Source organism: Acomys minous (genome assembly GCF_964271855.1).
Source record: "Acomys minous genome assembly, chromosome: 1".
In the NCBI taxonomy this organism is placed as follows: Eukaryota; Metazoa; Chordata; class Mammalia; order Rodentia; family Muridae; genus Acomys; species Acomys minous.
The window spans coordinates 57,244,427-57,261,909 of NC_140483.1; the positions used below are offsets into that span (position 1 = coordinate 57,244,427).

Here is a 17,483-nt window from a genome sequence, read left to right on the forward strand (position 1 = left end):
GCCTGGACAGAGAAGCATCTTCATTGTATCAAGCAGCTAAACTGCCTGGGGCTTGGGAGAGACCAGGTTTAGAAATGTCTCTGCTGATGGGGGAGGGGGTAGCTGGGACTACGCAAACCACAAAGGCCCTTGCTTGTCTGCCGACGTGGGTTTGTGCGGCTAGCAGCTAGGCTAGCGTTTCTTTCAAATCAGACAGACCAGCCAAGTGGCCTGAAGTCTAAGCCCTGGGGCTAAGGGGAGGTGGAGAAAGGGATTAAGAGGAAAGGATCAACCGTAGCCTCTGGGGATGGCCTAGTCAGATGCGGATTATCAGACACACAGGATGGGGGCAGGGAACCCCACAATGATTTATGTGAATTTCTAAACGTTGACTTGAATATTCATCACTGTTCCCTCGCCCGGCCACATGAGGCTGATGCTGGTAGCTTGTATCTAGGGAGTCACTGTCCATCTGCATCCTCCCAACTCCTCCAGCCTGGTCCTTCCTGATGTGTCTCCCTGGTGTGCCTCTACCAGTCCCACACATGTCCAGCCCACCGAATCTGACTGTGCGGCTCCTTGCTTAAAATGAGCCAGGCCGGCCCACTCAGGCAAGACATCTGAGTGAGCAACCGGGCCAGCCTGCTACATGGGAACCCACGCATCTGGACACCTGACCAAGCAAAGCAGGTAGCAGGACTCTGACAGGATTGGAGATCCCGAGCTCTTGGACGCGTTTGACTCTGTTTCTTTACTAACTTGAGTCTAGCTCATGGGCAAGAAACAAAGGTGACGCAGGAGGGGAGAAGGCCATCCTAGGGAATGCTGGGAAACTCAGCGCTGCCCATTTTCAGATCTCTGCCTCTCCAGGTGCTGTGGATAAGGGCTGGAGAGGGAGCCAGGGAAAAGAACCAGACCTTGCCTTTGGGTTTGGTCTAATTTGTTTCAAGCGGTAAGCATACAATATAGGGGAATTAATAATGGCTGACATTTGGTTCTGAATGCTGTCTTCAATGCCCATTTTTCTTTGTGCTGGATCTCGAGAGGCCTGGTCCGCTCACCAGCCTTGAGAGCCACAGAAGCACGTAGCAGTATCAAGTCTCCCCAGAGCCCTTCTCAGGCAAGCTGGAACATCCAGGCTCAGTACCCTGTCTCTGAGTTCAGGATATTCGCTCCCTCCTAGGACAGCTGGAAACTCCTGTGTGCAAACCACATGGGGGAAAAAGAAATATTTTCACTCTCTGAAGTCTGTGTGTGTCTGTAAACATGTGTCAACACAGTTTCCTGTAGTTGGACTCCAGGGGCAAGCCCATGCAAACCCCAGATCTCTGGGTTTCATCAAAGCAAAGCTTTTGTGAACATCTCTGGGCCCCAACCACATTAAGGCATTTAGTCAAGCACAGGGCATCACTTTAGCCTGCAGATGCCATGCTGCAGTGGTTTCGGAAGGAAGGAGAAGGGACTTCTGGGAATGCTACTAGGCTTTCTAACCCTCACCAGGAAGATCCCACTGGGAACTTAATCACCCCTTTATTAAAGTTTCTGAAGCCAGAAACTTGATGGGCTACAAATATATGACCCTAGATTCTAACGGGCCCATCCACCCTTCATTGTATGTGGGGGCTGGCAGAAGCAATCACACAGCAGGCTGCTGGGCACTCAGGGACTGCGATGAGACAGGGTGTATATGGAGAAGGTGACATGGTACTTGAGGGAGAGTAGCCACACTGTGTGTAGAGAAAGGTCATCCCTGGTATATCCACTATTAGAATGACTCTCAGTGATGAGCCTGTTGTCTACAGCCAAACAGATCCTTCTGGCTGGACACAGGAGTTGAATGAACTGTCTGGTTAGCAAGTGAATTTCCCATCTTTTTAATAGGTTGGAGGGTGCGGTTCTGTGAACTTTTCCGGGGAGATGTAATATTAACATCTGCCCCAGATTGGAATCAGCACCAAAGCCCCTAGAATGACTTATTCATGTTCATGTTTGAATAAAAGGAGTTTGCCGGTGATCATTTACAGAGTGGTACACAACTATGGACAGAGGCATTTCCCCCAAGTTGCCAACTGCCCCTATTACCAAACCTAATGCTTGGTATGACTGAGTCTACAGCAGGACTGATGCAAATGTGGTTTCAGTACTGCCGAGGGGTAAGGCGGCAGAGGCGACTGCAGGCTCAGACAGCATAAGGCACAGACAACGCTAGACCAGGAAAGTGATTTTTCTGTGTACTCCATCCTGGTCTCAGAAAACACTGCCCAGCCATGGGAAGGCTGGCTTATGTTGTGACCGTCTGGTATCTAGACTAGGTAGGTGGATGCTTGCTGCAAGCCACAGTTACTGTGTGGCTTGAAGGCTTGATTGAGTGTGAATGCTTCTTGTCCACAGCAGCAAGCACTTGGACCTGTGCTTGCCAGGCCCTTCGAGGAGAAAGGGCAGCTCCTGTCTTTTGCAGTTGGATGTGGGGAGTATAGATGCCGTCTTTGAAGGCTGACAGTGTTAGGCTCTCAACACCAGATTAGCAGATCAACTGAGTGCATCCTTGGTGGTCAAGTGTAATTACTCTGGAGCCTGGAGGAAGTGACTTCCTCTTAGCCTAAGCTGAGATCATCCTCTCGTTCTGTTGTTTTCTATTCTTGAGAAACTTAACTCGCTCTGTAGTAGGGTGTGGTCAGTGGGCCTCACTCGTCACTTAGTTTTGTGTCTGAAGTTCGCAAGAATCTTTTCTTTTTTTTTTTTTAACATTTTTCAACCGAGTCTGAAGCTACATTTCAGCATTGCCTGGTTCTGTCAGGAGTGGGACGCTACATTTGCTTTCTAAACCACCCCTGTAACCACTTTCCCCAGGCATCACGACCTTCTCTCTGAAGAGAAAGGGTGTGTCGTGGAGATGGCTGCCAGAGTATCAGAACAAAGCCAAGCAAGATGAGGGTGCAAACGGGTCGTTGCAGAGATGCAAACCAACCCCTCTGCAAAGTATGGGTGCCGCTGCCCAAACCCAAGTGAAGTAATCCCCTCTGCCTAGGCGTGGTACGTAGGCAGGAGGAGCCACGTGGCCCCTGGCTGGTAGGGGAGAACCAAGAGTGGGTCCCAGGGCATCTTTCTTCCGTTAGGGTTAAGGTGATGTGTTTAGGAAGCAGTCGCTGGGTCACGTGGTATGTGATCAGCGCTATACTAAGTACTGGTTCAAAGAGACAACCCTATTCTCAAGACAGGAGCAGCACAGGCTGGAGAAATGGCTCAGAGGGTAAGAGCACTTTCTGCTCTTCCAACGATCCTGAGTTCAGTTCCCAGCAACCACATGGTGGCTCACACCCATCTGTAATGGGATCTGATGCCCTCTTCTGGGTGTGTATGAAGACAGATTACCTGTATACATTAAAATAAATAAATAAGTAAATATGTTAAAAAACAAACAAACAAACAAACGGGAGCAGCACAATTGGAAGCCAGGACCCAGGAGACAGAACAGTTCAATGTTAGTTTGTGTGGAGCAGGGACAGGGAAAGCAAAGGCCAGAGAAGGTGTACGCTGGAGTGATCAGAGCCTCTGGAGGGAGGAGAGACTGCGAAAGGAGGTCAGAAGAAAGGATGGCAACCTAGAGTCTTAGGTAAGGTGGAAATGCGGCATGAAGAAGGCTAGGCAGGCACGAATTCCCTGTGGCAGGAAATAAGAGAGACATTACCTGATGAGCATGTGGGAGTGCTTACTCTAAGCTCGCTGCACTCACGGGTACCGAAAAGGCACAAGTGCTTCACCCATGTGTCAGGGTCGTTTAGTGGGGCTTGACAACAGCCCTTGGATGTAAAACAGGCTTGGACGTTCAGGCTGAGGGGTTAGGGGAGAGTGTTGGACTCACAGCTGCAGAGTCAGATTGCCAACCTGAAGTCAAGAGTTGCCTGAGGTCAGAGTCAGGATGGGGGGGTAGGCGTGGGAGAGGTCAGCTCGCCTGAGATGCTAGCTGAGACTTGGTGGTTAGAGGAAAATGAAGTCAGCTTCCTTCCTGCAATGGAGGAGCAGACTCGGCAGGACAGGATGGCCCTGAGAGATGATGGAGCCACCCAGATCAGAACAGAACATGGGCTGTCTCAGAAGGTCTGACAGGTTCTTGCGGGCTTGTGCTTTAAGGCACGGAAAGAAGAGAGCCGGGAGGAAGAAATGGAACCTGCCAGGGGCATCCAGGGGTCTTTTACAGGAATGAGGGACCAGGGTGTTGCATCCTACTTTAACTTTGGAGGGGAAAAGAAGAAGGAAAGACCTTTGACACGTAAGGAGGAGGCAGCTGCAGAGGCTGTGTGGATTCAGGATCGCCAGATTCAGAGAAGGGGTCTAGAGGGCAACGGTGGAGGAGTAACAGGTTCGCTGGACGCTAAGCAGCGAACTCCAGCAAAACGATGAGGTGAGGTTGGGACTGGGGATGAGTCTCCGCCTTCCTCTAGTTCTGGGGCAAGAGCTAAGCCATGAAGTCATTGCTGAGAGACTCGCTGCTACTCTTTTTCAGTAGAAAGAACAGCTAGTACAAACCTGCAGAGGCAGAAACGCAAGTAAGTGGCTGAGGGGTTGGAGTGTGGAGTGGGGTGCAGAGCTACAGGTGATAGGGCCGGCTCTCTGTCAAAGCCTGATTGGATGAGGAAGGTGGGGTTCCCTGTTACAGCCTTTAGGGGTTTTGAAGCAAGGAAATATGTTAATACCTCCTGGGGTCTGGGGCTGCTGTGTGTGGAGCACCAGACAGGAGCAGGAATGGAAACAGGATGGCCCTCCCTTTTCACCACAGCATACACAGGCCAGGGTGATAACAGCGACATTTCTTGTGGACTCCGGTGCTTTGCAGCAGGGCAACTAGTTCCGGGTCACCACCAAGGGCCTGTTCATTGCTCCCTACTGTTTATTGAGAGATCCTTCCTGGTGTGATGCCTTGGCTTGGCTCTGAGAAGACTGTGGAATAGTTTCTGCATCTTATATAGGCAATAGATAAAAGATACCCAGGAGCAAGGGCACAGGGTGTCTGTCTCGGGTCCAGTGTGCCTCTGAGATGGAGGCTTGGTGCTGTGACTCGCTTGGTGCTGTTGTGATCCTGTTGCTGCCTAACTCTGCCAGGGCATGTCGCCGTCCATGGTTCCTTCCTCTCTTGAGTCCCAGTCCCCAGAAAAGGCTGTGTTTCAGGAAGTATCCTCTTGTCCACACAATGAAGAGTGAGCGGGTACTTAGCGCTCTCTCCCACTAACCCAAACCCCAGCCCCTGGACGTCACGGACACCATCAAAGCAATCTTGGGCTCCTGCTCTTAGACCCACCTCTATTCCCTTCAGACCACAAAGGGATCTGTGAGGTAGTGATCTCCAGGCATGGACAGAGGGGAAGTCAAGTTGACTTGTCACCCTGTGAGGTGACCTGAAAGTGTGGGCCCAGCATCACGGCCTGCCTCACCTGGGCACCTGGGCCTGAGTTATCTGCCTGGATTGCTGTCAGGAAGCACACAGTCCCAGCTGGGGAGACTTGAAAACTCACAGGGCCACCTGAACCTCCATCTGGCCCAGGACCCACTGCCAAAGCCTGGTGGACAAAGAGGCTGTGCTTGCAAGGTGTCCTCCAGCGGAGTTAGGCAGTGTGACTGTGCTCAGGCCCCTGACAGGTACCAAGGAGGCCCATTCCCTGGAAATGTGCTGCCACAGGGCATCACTGAGTCCCACCAGGCTGTGGCCAGTGTGTACAGTCTGTAAGAGTGCCGTGCCTCCCCTTTAGTAAATGTCTCTATCATACAAGGCCTGCTCAGCCCTCTGCTTCTCTGCTCCCTGCACCCCTTTTCTTTGCCTCCTTTCTGATCTTTGGGCCCTTGGTTCCTTAGCCGTTTTCTTTTTATCCTTTGAGCAGAATGCAGCTAGGTGGTAGCTGTAGGCTCTAGAACAAATCTGCACAGGAGCTGTGTGCCTCCCCCACCTCTCCTCCTCAACTCTCCCCCCCACCCCCACCCCGAGTATTGGCTCATGGTCTGCTTCCCACCCTCCCTGCCAGCTTACACCAATAACCAGGCCGACATCGCCACCCAGGGCTGGTTCATCGGGCTCATGTGCGCCATCGCCCTTCTGGTGCTGATCCTGCTCATCGTCTGCTTCATCAAGAGGAGTCGAGGTGGCAAGTACCCAGGTGAGATGTGGGGCAGGTGGTCCACGCTGCCCCTGCGTCGGCCAGGCCCCCACCGGATCCAGGGCTCTGCTGTCTGCTCTTTGAGAATTGGCACTTCAGGCCTGTGGCATAGTCGGCCTTTTTCCTGGAAGCTGCCAGCAAGCAATTGAGTTAGTTATACTTGCTCCGGATGGATGGATGGATGGATGGATGGATGGATGGATGGTTCAGTCTAGGCAGCTCCAGAGGGTCATGGAAGGAACCTTGGCTCTTGCTGAGATAGCCTGCTTTCCCTTGACTTATCTCCTGTTTGCTCGGCAGACAGGCTTTGGAGGTCATCGAGACCCTGTGTCAGGGCAGAGGTAGGGAAGTGCCGTGGCCATGTCAGAGGTGGAGAGTAAGGGGCCAGACAGAAGCGGCATAATCAAGGGAGAATTCACATGGTGGCCACACCCTGGCTTGTCTTGATGTCCATCACCACGGACTTGGCAGCTCTGTGGGATACAGGGAGAGGCTGGGAGAGGTCTCTAAATAACACCCTGGGCCTTCTTTGAAGTCTCACAGAAATACATCTCTCCTGCCTCAAGAGCCTTCAGCGTCAAGGACAAGGACCTCTGCGATTCTTGTTCCAGAAAATTATAATTTTTTCCCCTTCAAATGGGCAAGGGAGTCTTCGCTCTTCCAGCGTCTACTAATCCCATGGCCTGTTCTCACCTCTCAAATGGGTTGATTATCCCATTCCAGCATCAAAAAAGTCCTTTGTGTAAGCAGCCGTTGTATGTCAGTCTCTGTGCTGGATGCTCAGGATACAGGGGGAAAACCTGGGTCTTCAGCAATACAACTAGCTCAGAGGGACCAACCACAGCGTAGCAGGACAGGCCTTGGTTATGGCATCATCCCAGAGGCCGTAATAGGGAGAGGGACCATGCCAACGAGAAAGGCTCCCGAGAGGGCATCTCCATCCCAGAGGCATAGGAAGCAACCTCTTTTCTAAGTGCTGTGCTCCTACCTTTGGAGAAACACCCCTCTCCCCCCCCCCCCCCGGAAAAAGCCAGCTCCTGTCACCAGTGAGGACATATATAAGGCTGATTATAATGCAGAGCAAAATGAGAAAGGGCCAAACCAGGGAGTGTCTGCCTTTGGCAGAGGAAGGGATGTCATCTCTGCTGTATTCTGGGACAACTTCAAGGAGAAATGGCAGCCGAGCTGAGAGGTTTGTCAGCTGGGGTGTAAAGATCCCTTGGGTGTGAAGGAGGCAGAATCAGCTTAGCAACTGATTGAGCCTTGGGGGCATTAATAGTGCTTTGTTAAACTTGTCACTGACTTGTCGCTGAGCCTGAGATGTCGTCTGGGGGTGTATAGTGTATGTGTGGTGTATATGGGTACATGCACTTATACACAAAGGCCAGAAGAAGATATTGGCTGCCCTGCGCTGTTATTCGGGGTCTCTCACTGAGCCTGGAGCGAGGCTACTCCAAGCAGTGCTCTGTGTCCACCTCACCCCCACAGCCCCAGAGTTACAGGTACACACAACAACACTCAGCTTTTCACATGGGTGATACCTTCGGGCTGTGTGTTCAGAAACGCCCTAGAGAATAGAGGCACATCCCTTTTAATCATCCTGCCTTTCTTCCTTTCTCTTACTGACCAGTGCGAGAAAAGAAGGATGTCCCCCTGGGCCCTGAAGACCCCAAAGAAGAAGATGGCTCATTTGACTACAGGTGAGTGATCTCCTCCCTCCCCCAGTTACCTGCCTTGCTGCCTGGAAGTGGAGAAGCCCTTGCACTTGAAAAGGACTTCCTGTTTGATTTTTCCCCACTTTTTCACTCAGAGTAAGCCATGGGCTGCTTTTCTGTGATGGGAATGGGGGATGGGGTGGGACCATCAGGCCTCTCAGCCAGCATCCCACTCCTAACCCCCAAGATAATAAATGACCCAGGAAGGCTCACCACCCTGGGAGCCAGTGCCAGGGCTAAAGGGACTGAGGCTGGGCTGCCAGCTGGTGCTTCTGCCCTGTGCCCGCGCTCCCTCTGACCAAATCTTTCAGTCAAGATTTTGCCAACTTGTCACTGGCCCATCTGGATGGCCAGTACATTTCTGAGCTCAGGAATGGGTCAGAATAGATCGTGGCATCTCATCCGAGACCATTTGGGGTGGGAGAACCCCCCTCCTCCCGCACCCCTACCCTGTGAACTCTGGCCACAGGTCACGCCAACTGTCCTCTGACCGCTCCTTCTTTATGAACCTCTACCTGCTCTTCAGGAGCCAGGCACCAGGCCAATGGGTAGATGCCCAGAAGCCATCTGGCAGCTCATGGCCACAGCCGTCCATCCTGCTCGACTTCCCTGTGAGAGGCTCCTCCTCCCTGCCTAGCTGTCCTGGGATCAAATGGCAGGGTCCAGCCTCTCTCTCTCTCTCTCTCTCTCTCTCTCTCTCTCTCTCTCTCTCTCTCTCTCTCTCTCTCTCTCTCCATACCTTTGGTAGAGCCCAATGGAGTAGAGGTGAGGACAGGACAAGCTGTTTCCACCTGCACCTCGCCTCACTCCAGGCCAGCTTCGGCTCTGTGGGCTCTGCTCCCAGAGCCTGCATTTGAGTGACTCCAAGAGTCCTACTGGGGAAAGGCTAAAATATAAAAGTCAGAAGAACTAAGTTTCTAAAGGAATGGGCCTGGGAGCAAGCAGTGGGGCCTCCTCTGACATAGTTGGCTTTGTTGCTGGCTACCTTTGTCATGAGGCCCTGCCTCCCTCCCCCATGTCTGTCCCTCTTGGACCTTGCAGGTTTCTGGGGGGGCAGATAGACAGTTGGCTCGACCAGGCACCCTTTCCTTCAAGCCTCCTTAGGAAAGTGTCATTCTTCTAGACCTCTTTGTGGGGGAGAGAGGGTAAAGGCGGTCGAACTACCCATCACAGGCATTGCCTAAGACCGCAGGATTTACACTACAGCTCATAAGAGTAGCAAAATTACAGTTATGAAGCAACAACAAAAATCATTTTCTGACTGGGGATCACCCCCAACAAGAAGAACTGTATTAAAGGGTCGCAGCATCAGCAAGGTTGAGAACCACGCCTCCTGACCAAGGCCCCTTTCCCCTCAAAAGCCCCACATGCTGAAGCCTCTGACTCTGCTAAGCTCTCTCTGCCCACTCATGCATTTAGCTGACGTCCCTGGACCCAGAACAGGGACCCTCTTGGACCACCTAGTGTGGTGTCCGTGCAGTGGCATGTCGGAGGAGGAGCCTGACAGACAGTAAGGATCGGCTATGTGCAGGAAGTTCTGCTTCCTGCTCCATTGCCTTGCCCTGCCTGCTGTCCTTCCTGTGGCACTGCTGTCAGAGCACACAGATAGGTCACTAGAGTGGGTCACACTCACCGAGCATACGGCAGGTACGGAACAGTGGCTTTGTGACCCAGCTATAACCCATCCATCAAGAAGAGATGGAGCCTCACCTACGGCCTGTGACCACAGGGCAAATCTCTCTGCTCTTGACAAGAAGTGAGCACCCGGAGGAAACAGACTCTGCCCAGGCGAAGCAATGCCAGTGCTTTGGGCGTAGCAAGCAAAAGGGGTACATGTTCACCCCCACATGTAGGGCATGAACACTACATTAGGGAGTCCTGAGGGGATTCATATACGGGATCCAGGGACTTCAGCTAAACACACCCATAGACAGAGACAGCTCCACATAGTCAGAGAATTCAGCACATGGGGCTGGGGATGGCGGGCGGGGGGACCTTGGTCCAGAAGCATGGGCCTTGTCTAAAGAGTCTTGAATGAGAGTGCCTGGTCTAGCCAACTGCCTGGCAATCTGGGCCCCATCTGTTTCTGCTCAGCTCCAGCTCCATCTAAGGTCCCTCCCTGGTAGCTGTCTACCCGAGACTGGTTGTTAAGGACACACTGAAATGGCAGTTTAGAGGGTATGGTGTAGTACCCACTCAGACTGCCTGGCACCACTGTGGGTCCTTCTGCAGGCTTCTAGACGTCCACTGCTAGCCCATAGCGGCTTCCCGCCTGGGAGCCTATATCACCTTCAGAATATAACCAGCAGTGCTGGGTCTCTCTGTCAATTTTCCAGGCAGGAGGAAGGGCACCACACTGTCTTGATGGAGCAGCTCCTAGTAGCTGGAGACTATAGCTGATGTATGGCTGGGCATCTGTCCTTGTAGGCTAGGGCCACGGTATCTCCAAGGCCCCAAACTCTTGTCACCCAGGAGGGCCTTAAGGTCAGGGCCTAGAAGGGGCTGATAAGACCCTCAGGCCTCACACGCTTCTCGGCATGATCCTCCCTCCCACCACCCCACCTTATTTACTTGTTGGGCCCGAAGTGGTAGCATTGTTTTCCCCAAGGAAGTAATGCCCAAGATGGAAGTGGAAAGGCAGAGCCGGTCTCCTTAGGGTGCTTGTCAAGAGCAGGGACTTGTTCCACATGGCAGGCCATGGAAGCTCCACCTTCCGCTCCCCTTGATGGACGGGTTATAGTCAGACCACAGAGCAAAGGGTGAGACTCACAGGAACGGAACCCCCTGATTCTTAGCACTCGGCTCACAAGCTGTGGCTCTCCTTCTCCTAAGATAGCCATCCTCTGCCTGCCCCAGCCACAGCGAGTTGGCCTGTCTTGGGGGAGGGCACGAGGGGGAAGGACATCAGACAAGGAGTTAGAAGTCCCAGCCCTTCCCCAGCATGCCATTTGCCCTGGGGAAGACAACTTGTCCTCTGTGTGCCTCAGTTCCCCTTTTGTAGAGCCTGCCGAACAAGGAGAGGTGAACCCTGGAGCATGTCCAAGTCGCATCCTCCTGCACTGTGTGCTTGGTAGGAAGCCAGCTCCCCTATCCTACCCCACCTGGTTTGGGCTGCACTGACCAGTCTGGGCCTGACTCTGTCTCTCTCTGGCCAGTGACGAAGACAACAAGCCCCTACAGGGCAGCCAGACGTCTCTGGATGGCACCATCAAACAGCAGGAGAGCGATGACAGCCTGGTGGACTACGGTGAAGGTGGCGAGGGCCAGTTCAATGAGGATGGCTCTTTTATCGGCCAGTACACAGTCAAAAAGGACAAGGAGGAGACAGAGGGCAATGAGAGCTCGGAGGCCACGTCGCCCGTCAATGCCATCTACTCTCTGGCCTGATGGAGCACCCCAGATGCAGCGCTACTTTGCAAGTAGGAGGGGAGAAGGGGGAGACAAAGCAACCGCAGACCTACCACCAAGCCACAACCACCTTCGGGGACAAGAGTACAACCTGGGGGTCTGCCAAGCTGTGAGGACCAGTGGCCACTCAGCTATCCACAACCCCCTCCTAGTGATGCCCCCAAGGCCCTTTGGGTGCCATTAGATGGGAAAGCTAGAGCTACGCTCCTTGGAGGGAGCCCTAGTCCTTTGCCCTGTCTCACGGACACCCTGAGCATTCCACCACAGTGGCCGCCCTTGATCTCGGCTCACACTTATCCATTTGTATTTGCTTACAATCTCTTCATTGTCTTTTTTTTTTTTTTTTTTTTTTGCTTTTGTGCATCCTCTCCTTCCAACCCACTGTCTCCATTTTCTTTTACTTTCAAAAAAAAAGAAAGAAAGAAAGAAAGAAAAAAGTCCCTGGAGAAAGAATAAATGGGCTCTCCCCCACCCCAACCCCGAAGAACGAAAAGATGGGCAAAAAGGATTGATCCATAACACAACACACAGAAAAGCTGTAGTATCCAAGCTGCCACCAGGCCAGTGTGTTTCTGAAGGATGCCTTTCGCCATATGCCTCCCCCACCCCCACTCCCCAGCCATCTGCCTCTGCCATGTCCATGCTGAGCTGGGCTTGGCTCCTTTCTGGAAAATGACAGTGTTTTTTTTTGGCAGGGAGAGGGTGAGCAGGCAGGACTCCTTTCCGAGCTCTGGTTTGGTTGGGGAGGAGGGGGGGGAAGGGGGCGGTTACCTCTTGTTCCTTGTTCTTACTCTGCCCCTGCCACCAGAGAGTCTGGGAGTGATCCACTGCGTGGAAGATGAGAAAGAAGAGTTAAGAAGGACTGTGGCAACAGGGGGCCCCAAGCAGAAGCAAATGGTCCCTGGGTAACGGGGCAACCCTCTTGAGAAAAGAAAGGGCTGGGCTTGGACCTCTTTTGTCTCTCGCATTGAAACGCAGAGTGGAGGAGAGAGGACCACCCCTACCCACCTGGTCAGGGTCTATGCTGCTACCCTCGGGGAGCCGGAGCCGGGAACCCTGTGTGTGATACAGGAGTGTGGCTGGCATATCTGGGGGTAACCGTGCTGTTCCCCCTCCCACCCTCTCCTCGCTCAATTGTGTCTGACATGGACTTGTGTTTGATGTGGTATGTGAATGGGGATCTGCTGCCCCCAGACTGAGCCTGTCTGTCCTTTCACTAGGGTACACATACATATCAGGGGACCATGAGGTGCACCGTTACTGACAGTGCTGTGATGCCCCTGCCTGGAAGGACACAAAGCTCTTCGTATGCCTTATGCAGCTCTGATCTAACCCCGCAGTTCCCAGATCTCCTACCCCTTTTTCTGCAAGCCTTGATGCCTCCAGTGATGTGTGTCTCGGGACCAGGGCAGCCTATGCAAGTGTCCCCTCGGGACCAGAAGCAGCCACTCCACACATGCCCTTACCCCATCCCCCACCGCACACTCCCCACCCCCCTACCCCCGCCCTAATGGAGACACTCACAGGCCTACAGTTCTCAGCCTGAAGGTGCTGCCTTCATCCCCCACCTAAGCCACTTTTGAAACCAAAGGTACCTTGCCTCAGCGACACAAGGAGATGGGAGATCTTGAGCCAGAGTGTCGCCCTGTTAGCTGTGTCTGCAGCCTGAGGCAGTTGTGGGAGGGCAAGGTTAGCCCGCTGTGAATGAATGGATTACCTGCCATTTGGTATGGCCTCCAACTTGAGCTACTAGTTAGGGGCCTGGGCAAGACCGAGGCTGTGCCCTTCACAGACTTTCAAAAAGCATCAGTTGCCATATGTTTAAGCCGCAGAGGTATTAGCAGCGCTTGCATCACTTGCATCACTTGATAAGCATTCGGTTGAAGGTCAAGCCCGTAGGCGCACACACTCTTTGCAGGTAAGAAACCATATCCCAGAGATGAGCCAATAACGTATGAACTGAGAGTGTGTCACGGTCCTTTGGACTAACCCATGGCCAGCACTGCTGCCTGGAGGCCTGAGAGACCGCTCTCATGGTGAAAAGGGGACAGGGTAAACAGAGGAAGACTGGGGGTAGCGGTGTGCTCAGAGTCCCCCCGCTCCCCAGCTCTAGTTTAGCACTATTTGAATGCAGCTGGGCATTCCTGAAGGGAAGGGTGAGAAAATATACCTGTCAGCTGATGTAAAGGATCATCTTCTCCCAGAAAACACTTTGGATCTGGGCAGCGTGGTCCGTTTCTCAGGCATCATTCGCACAGCACCGCCCAGCTAGTAAGCCCGTTGCTTTTAGAGGAAGAGACTCTTAGATGTCACTATGGTTATCCACAGACAGCCTGAAGAGGGCTGCTTTGGTCTTAAGGGTCTGGGGGCGAGCTGAATCCTTAGGCTGTCTTTGTGCTTTGTTCCAGCTGTTCTCTCATCCTCAGAACCATCCTCTGTATAGGAAGAGAAGGCTGTTAGCCCCTCCCTCGGGCTGTTGTTTTGTGGATGCTGATAGCTGCCCCAACCACCACCATTTACAGCTCTCCTGGCGGGAACAGAGCAGGTGCCAGAGCAGGAGCAGGCTCAGGGGTGTGAGGTTGCAAGGGAGAAGTGGCTCCTTCCAGGAAGGGAGGAGGCCACTTTCCACAGAGCCTGCTAGAGTTTATCCACCCCCACCCCCACCCTCACCCCCACCCCCACCCCCAAACTCAGCAGGAGAGCAGTGTTGCCACTCCCTCCATCTGGATCTCAAGCAACCATCACACACTGATGCCTGGTCCTGCTAGTGTTTCACCTGTCTGGTGGGGGCAGGCCGAGGGTATGGGGCATCTTTGCAGTGATCCTGGCTGTTTATCAAGGGCTCTGAGCCAAGGCTTGAGCCCTGAATACCATGTAAAGGAGTGAGGTCAGATGTGGTCCCTGCCCACCCAGGGCTGATGTGACTGGAAAGGAGAAGTCAACTGGGACATACTGACCGTTAAGCCGGGAAGCACTGTGTTCTTGTTTGCTTATTATACTGCTGATTGCTTCAAGTCAGAAGGGGGAGGCTTCAAAGGGAGAACTTGGTCCCTTGGGCCAGCAAATCTGGTAGGTCATGGGTTAGGCAGCCAGCCCTGTGCTTCTGTAGTATGTCTGTCTCCCCCAATTTATCGCTCTTTGAATACTCCTGTTTGGAGGTGAATAGGTGTACAGGTCAAGATCGGCTGCCCCCACCCTGCTTGGGATATGCTAAATAGCCCATATGCTAAATAGCTGATATGCTAAACAGGGCACATTGGTCTCTGCTTGAGCAAAGAGCTGAGTTGACACTAGAGGGAAAGCCTGGCTGCCTCCTGCCCTTGTCTATTTCCTCTGCCCCAGAGGTCAGTGTAGGAGGAACCACCCTGTCCCAACAAGGTCTGGAATGATCATTGGGCCAAGAGTCAGCCAGGGACTCAGCTCACCCCATAAGGGTGGCTAAAAGAGCATGTTCCTGCTCCTCAGTCAGCAATGAGAGGGAATGGCAGTATCTCTGAGTATGTGTAGAGACAACCTCCACACCACACACACACACACACACACACACACGCATGCAGGCACACACGCATACACGCACACGCACACACCAGACCCTGTCGCCGAGGCTTGCTGCCAGCAGGGAACAGTGCAGGCCATGACATCACCTTGCAGCATGAGTGTCCATATCTGGGTTCTAAGCTCTGGGCTGCTAAGGCCTGGTGGAGGGGACACTTGTGGGAGGGAGAGGCTCTCCAGATTGGGCTTTATTTCTGTGATTCCTGTGGACAGAAGACAGGGAAGAGATCTGAAGAAGGGACAAAGAGGCCTCCACGTTTCCTGGCCCCTCCTGGGAGCCCTTGGCTAAGCCGGGCTGTCCTAGAGCCTCTCCAACAGCCTACTGATGGGGAAGTGAGGGGTTTTGCTTGTTTGTTGCTATTTATGAGGCTGTTCTGTTGTTGATCTGAAGAGGTGAAGCTTCTTGGTCACTCCATGTTCTAGGACTGAGGCCCAGACTCACTTCTCAGTGGGAGGAGAACAGGTTGCTAGAATGCCTACCCAGAGCCCCTTTCCTCACTTCCGTCACCTTGGAGTGGGGGGTGTCCTCCAGCTAAGTCCAGCAGCCTCTGCCTGGGGCAAGTCCATGGCAGGGACTTAGGTCCACACAGCTAGCCACAGTGCTGCCTTTCTAGTGAAGCGAAAGCCCGTGAGTGAACTTTACACGATAGCCTAGGGATCCCATGTATGAAGTCTCCAGTCCAAAACAAGAAGTCTCAAGCCAGGGACAGAGAATGCAGAGTGTAGGTGTCCCAGTCTGCCCTGGGAGACATAGGCAGGTTGGACAGAGCGGCCCTTCCACTCAGTGGCTAAATGCCTAAAACCGGGCCTGTGGCTGTCCCCATCCAGCACAGCCTGCACCCAGAAAGTGCCCTTGCTTTGCTTCCTCTTCTCAGGAGAGGACAGAGAAGGCCAAGCGCCCAGGGAAGCTGCCGAGACCTACAGAGCTATCTCCAGCCACAGCGGAAACCAATGCTGCTCTTATCAGCGCTCTAGTATTTAAAAGGCTGCTGCTGCGTGAGAAGGCAGACGGCAGTGAAGCGTCTAGCTTAGGACAGAAGCGGGTTCCTCATGTGATGGAACCTCGGGGATGATCTAATAGAAGTGACTCGTTGTATAGACAAGGAAATGACCGTGCAGGGGGCAGAGCTGGTCAGTGACGGTGCAGTTGGGCCTTGAACTCGGACCTTCTGACTCCGCCTCCAGTGTTCTTTCCTCCCACCACAGCTGCCTGAGCAGATGTTGCCTGAGATCTGTCCTGCTTGTCGCTCTGTCATCTCTCCACCGTTAATACTTATGTTCCCAGACCCTCCCAGTGAACAACAACAACAACAGCAACAACAAAAACAACAAAACTGCTTTTCCTGAGTCCAAGATCAGCCTGTGATTAACTCAGCCAGGGAATTCCAGGCAGCCCCAAGGCCAGAATGACTGAGCCGACAGGTGTTTGTTACTGTGAAACCTGAACTGGGCCCCAGAATGGTTCCCATTGCACACCAGGCCTTCAGCATACTGTATTCCTCAGAGGAGCGGGCACGAGGGTGGGGGGGAGGTGGGGGGGGTGTGGGATGGGGGGGCAGGGTGTCTCTCTCCATCCTGCCCTGGACCACAGTCTGCAGGTGCTGGGGGGTAGCAGGGCCCAGGCAAGCCTACCGCCCTGCTGGGACCCACCTAGCAGACGTTAAAAACTCCCATGAAGCAATAAACACAAAAGTCTGGGAGAAGATAGCCGGAATTTTGTGCACTCCTCTTTCTTTTTCAAAGCTGTAGCAGATCAGATAACCCTGACCTGTTTGCTCTTCTGAGTCTCAAATATGATGTCCTCAGTCAGTGTTTTCCCTCTGCCCGGCTTCCCAGCTCTTTGCCAACTCCTTCTGAGCTGAGTTATCCGTCGCCGCCTGTGGCATGCCGCCATCTGTCCTGGTCCCGCCCTCAACCTGGAGGACCTCTTGCCCTGCCCCTCCCCCACATAGACATCTCCCTCCCTTCCAACGTGGTGTTCCCTGTGTCTCCGTCCTGCACCACCCTCCTATACACGTGCGAGTTGGTCTAGTCTTTTTTTTCCCATTGATTACATTTACCCCTCCATGGCAGGTTCACTTTAATCCTTCTCACACTGTGTCCTTCCCTTCTTGTGAGTTATTTGTCATTAACCAACTTTGTTAGCGATGGACGTGTTACCTGAGGGCATCATGTACCTTCAGCAGGGACTTCTGGGCCATGGAGGACTGTCTAATACACGGACTTATAAACTGACTGCATGAGCAACGAAAAGGCCAAATTATTCTGATTTTTTTTGAATCACTGTAAAATAAAAACTGATTTCTTTTGTATAGAGAACACTAAACGTATAATAAAAGTTGTTCCAAATGGACCTTAGCCATATGATTTGTTTCTTTTCTTTGACTGATAGGCAAGGGGGATGTCAAAGGTTAATGATCGAAGTGTCTCTAAGGGTTCGGAACACTGACATGTGCAAATAGTCTCAGCACTCAAGAGATTGAAGCAAGAGGCGCAAGAATCTGAGCTATATAGTAAGCTCAAGGTCAGCCTGGGCTATACAGCAAGAGCTTCCTTCAAACATCAAAAAAAAAAAAAGAGGAACCAGAGGATTTTCTGAAGGGCACCAGGCAGCATTCTTTCTCTGTTGTATTCCAGCCCCCTTCTAGAAGCTGCGCTTTCATTGGAAAACTCATTTTTA

General features: G+C 52.8%; 1 protein-coding gene across 19 annotated transcripts in view; it reads left to right on the forward strand.

Moving 5' to 3' along the window:
* NFASC (neurofascin) overlaps positions 1-17,156 on the forward strand; it is a 186,125-nt gene extending 168,969 nt beyond the window's left edge. For 18 of the 19 annotated variants that reach the window (XM_084790351.1, XM_084790349.1, XM_084790365.1 and 15 more), the window contains 3 exons: positions 5,994-6,125; positions 7,756-7,825; positions 10,996-17,156. In XM_084790351.1, coding sequence (XP_084646477.1) covers positions 5,994-6,125; positions 7,756-7,825; positions 10,996-11,227 — 434 coding nt within the window. In that variant the 3' untranslated portion in view covers positions 11,228-17,156. Of the gene's footprint in view, positions 1-5,993; positions 6,126-7,755; positions 7,826-10,995 lie in introns of those variants that run through there. The other variant, XR_014780741.1, reaches the window with a different exon arrangement.
* The last annotated feature ends 327 nt before the right edge of the window (positions 17,157-17,483 follow it).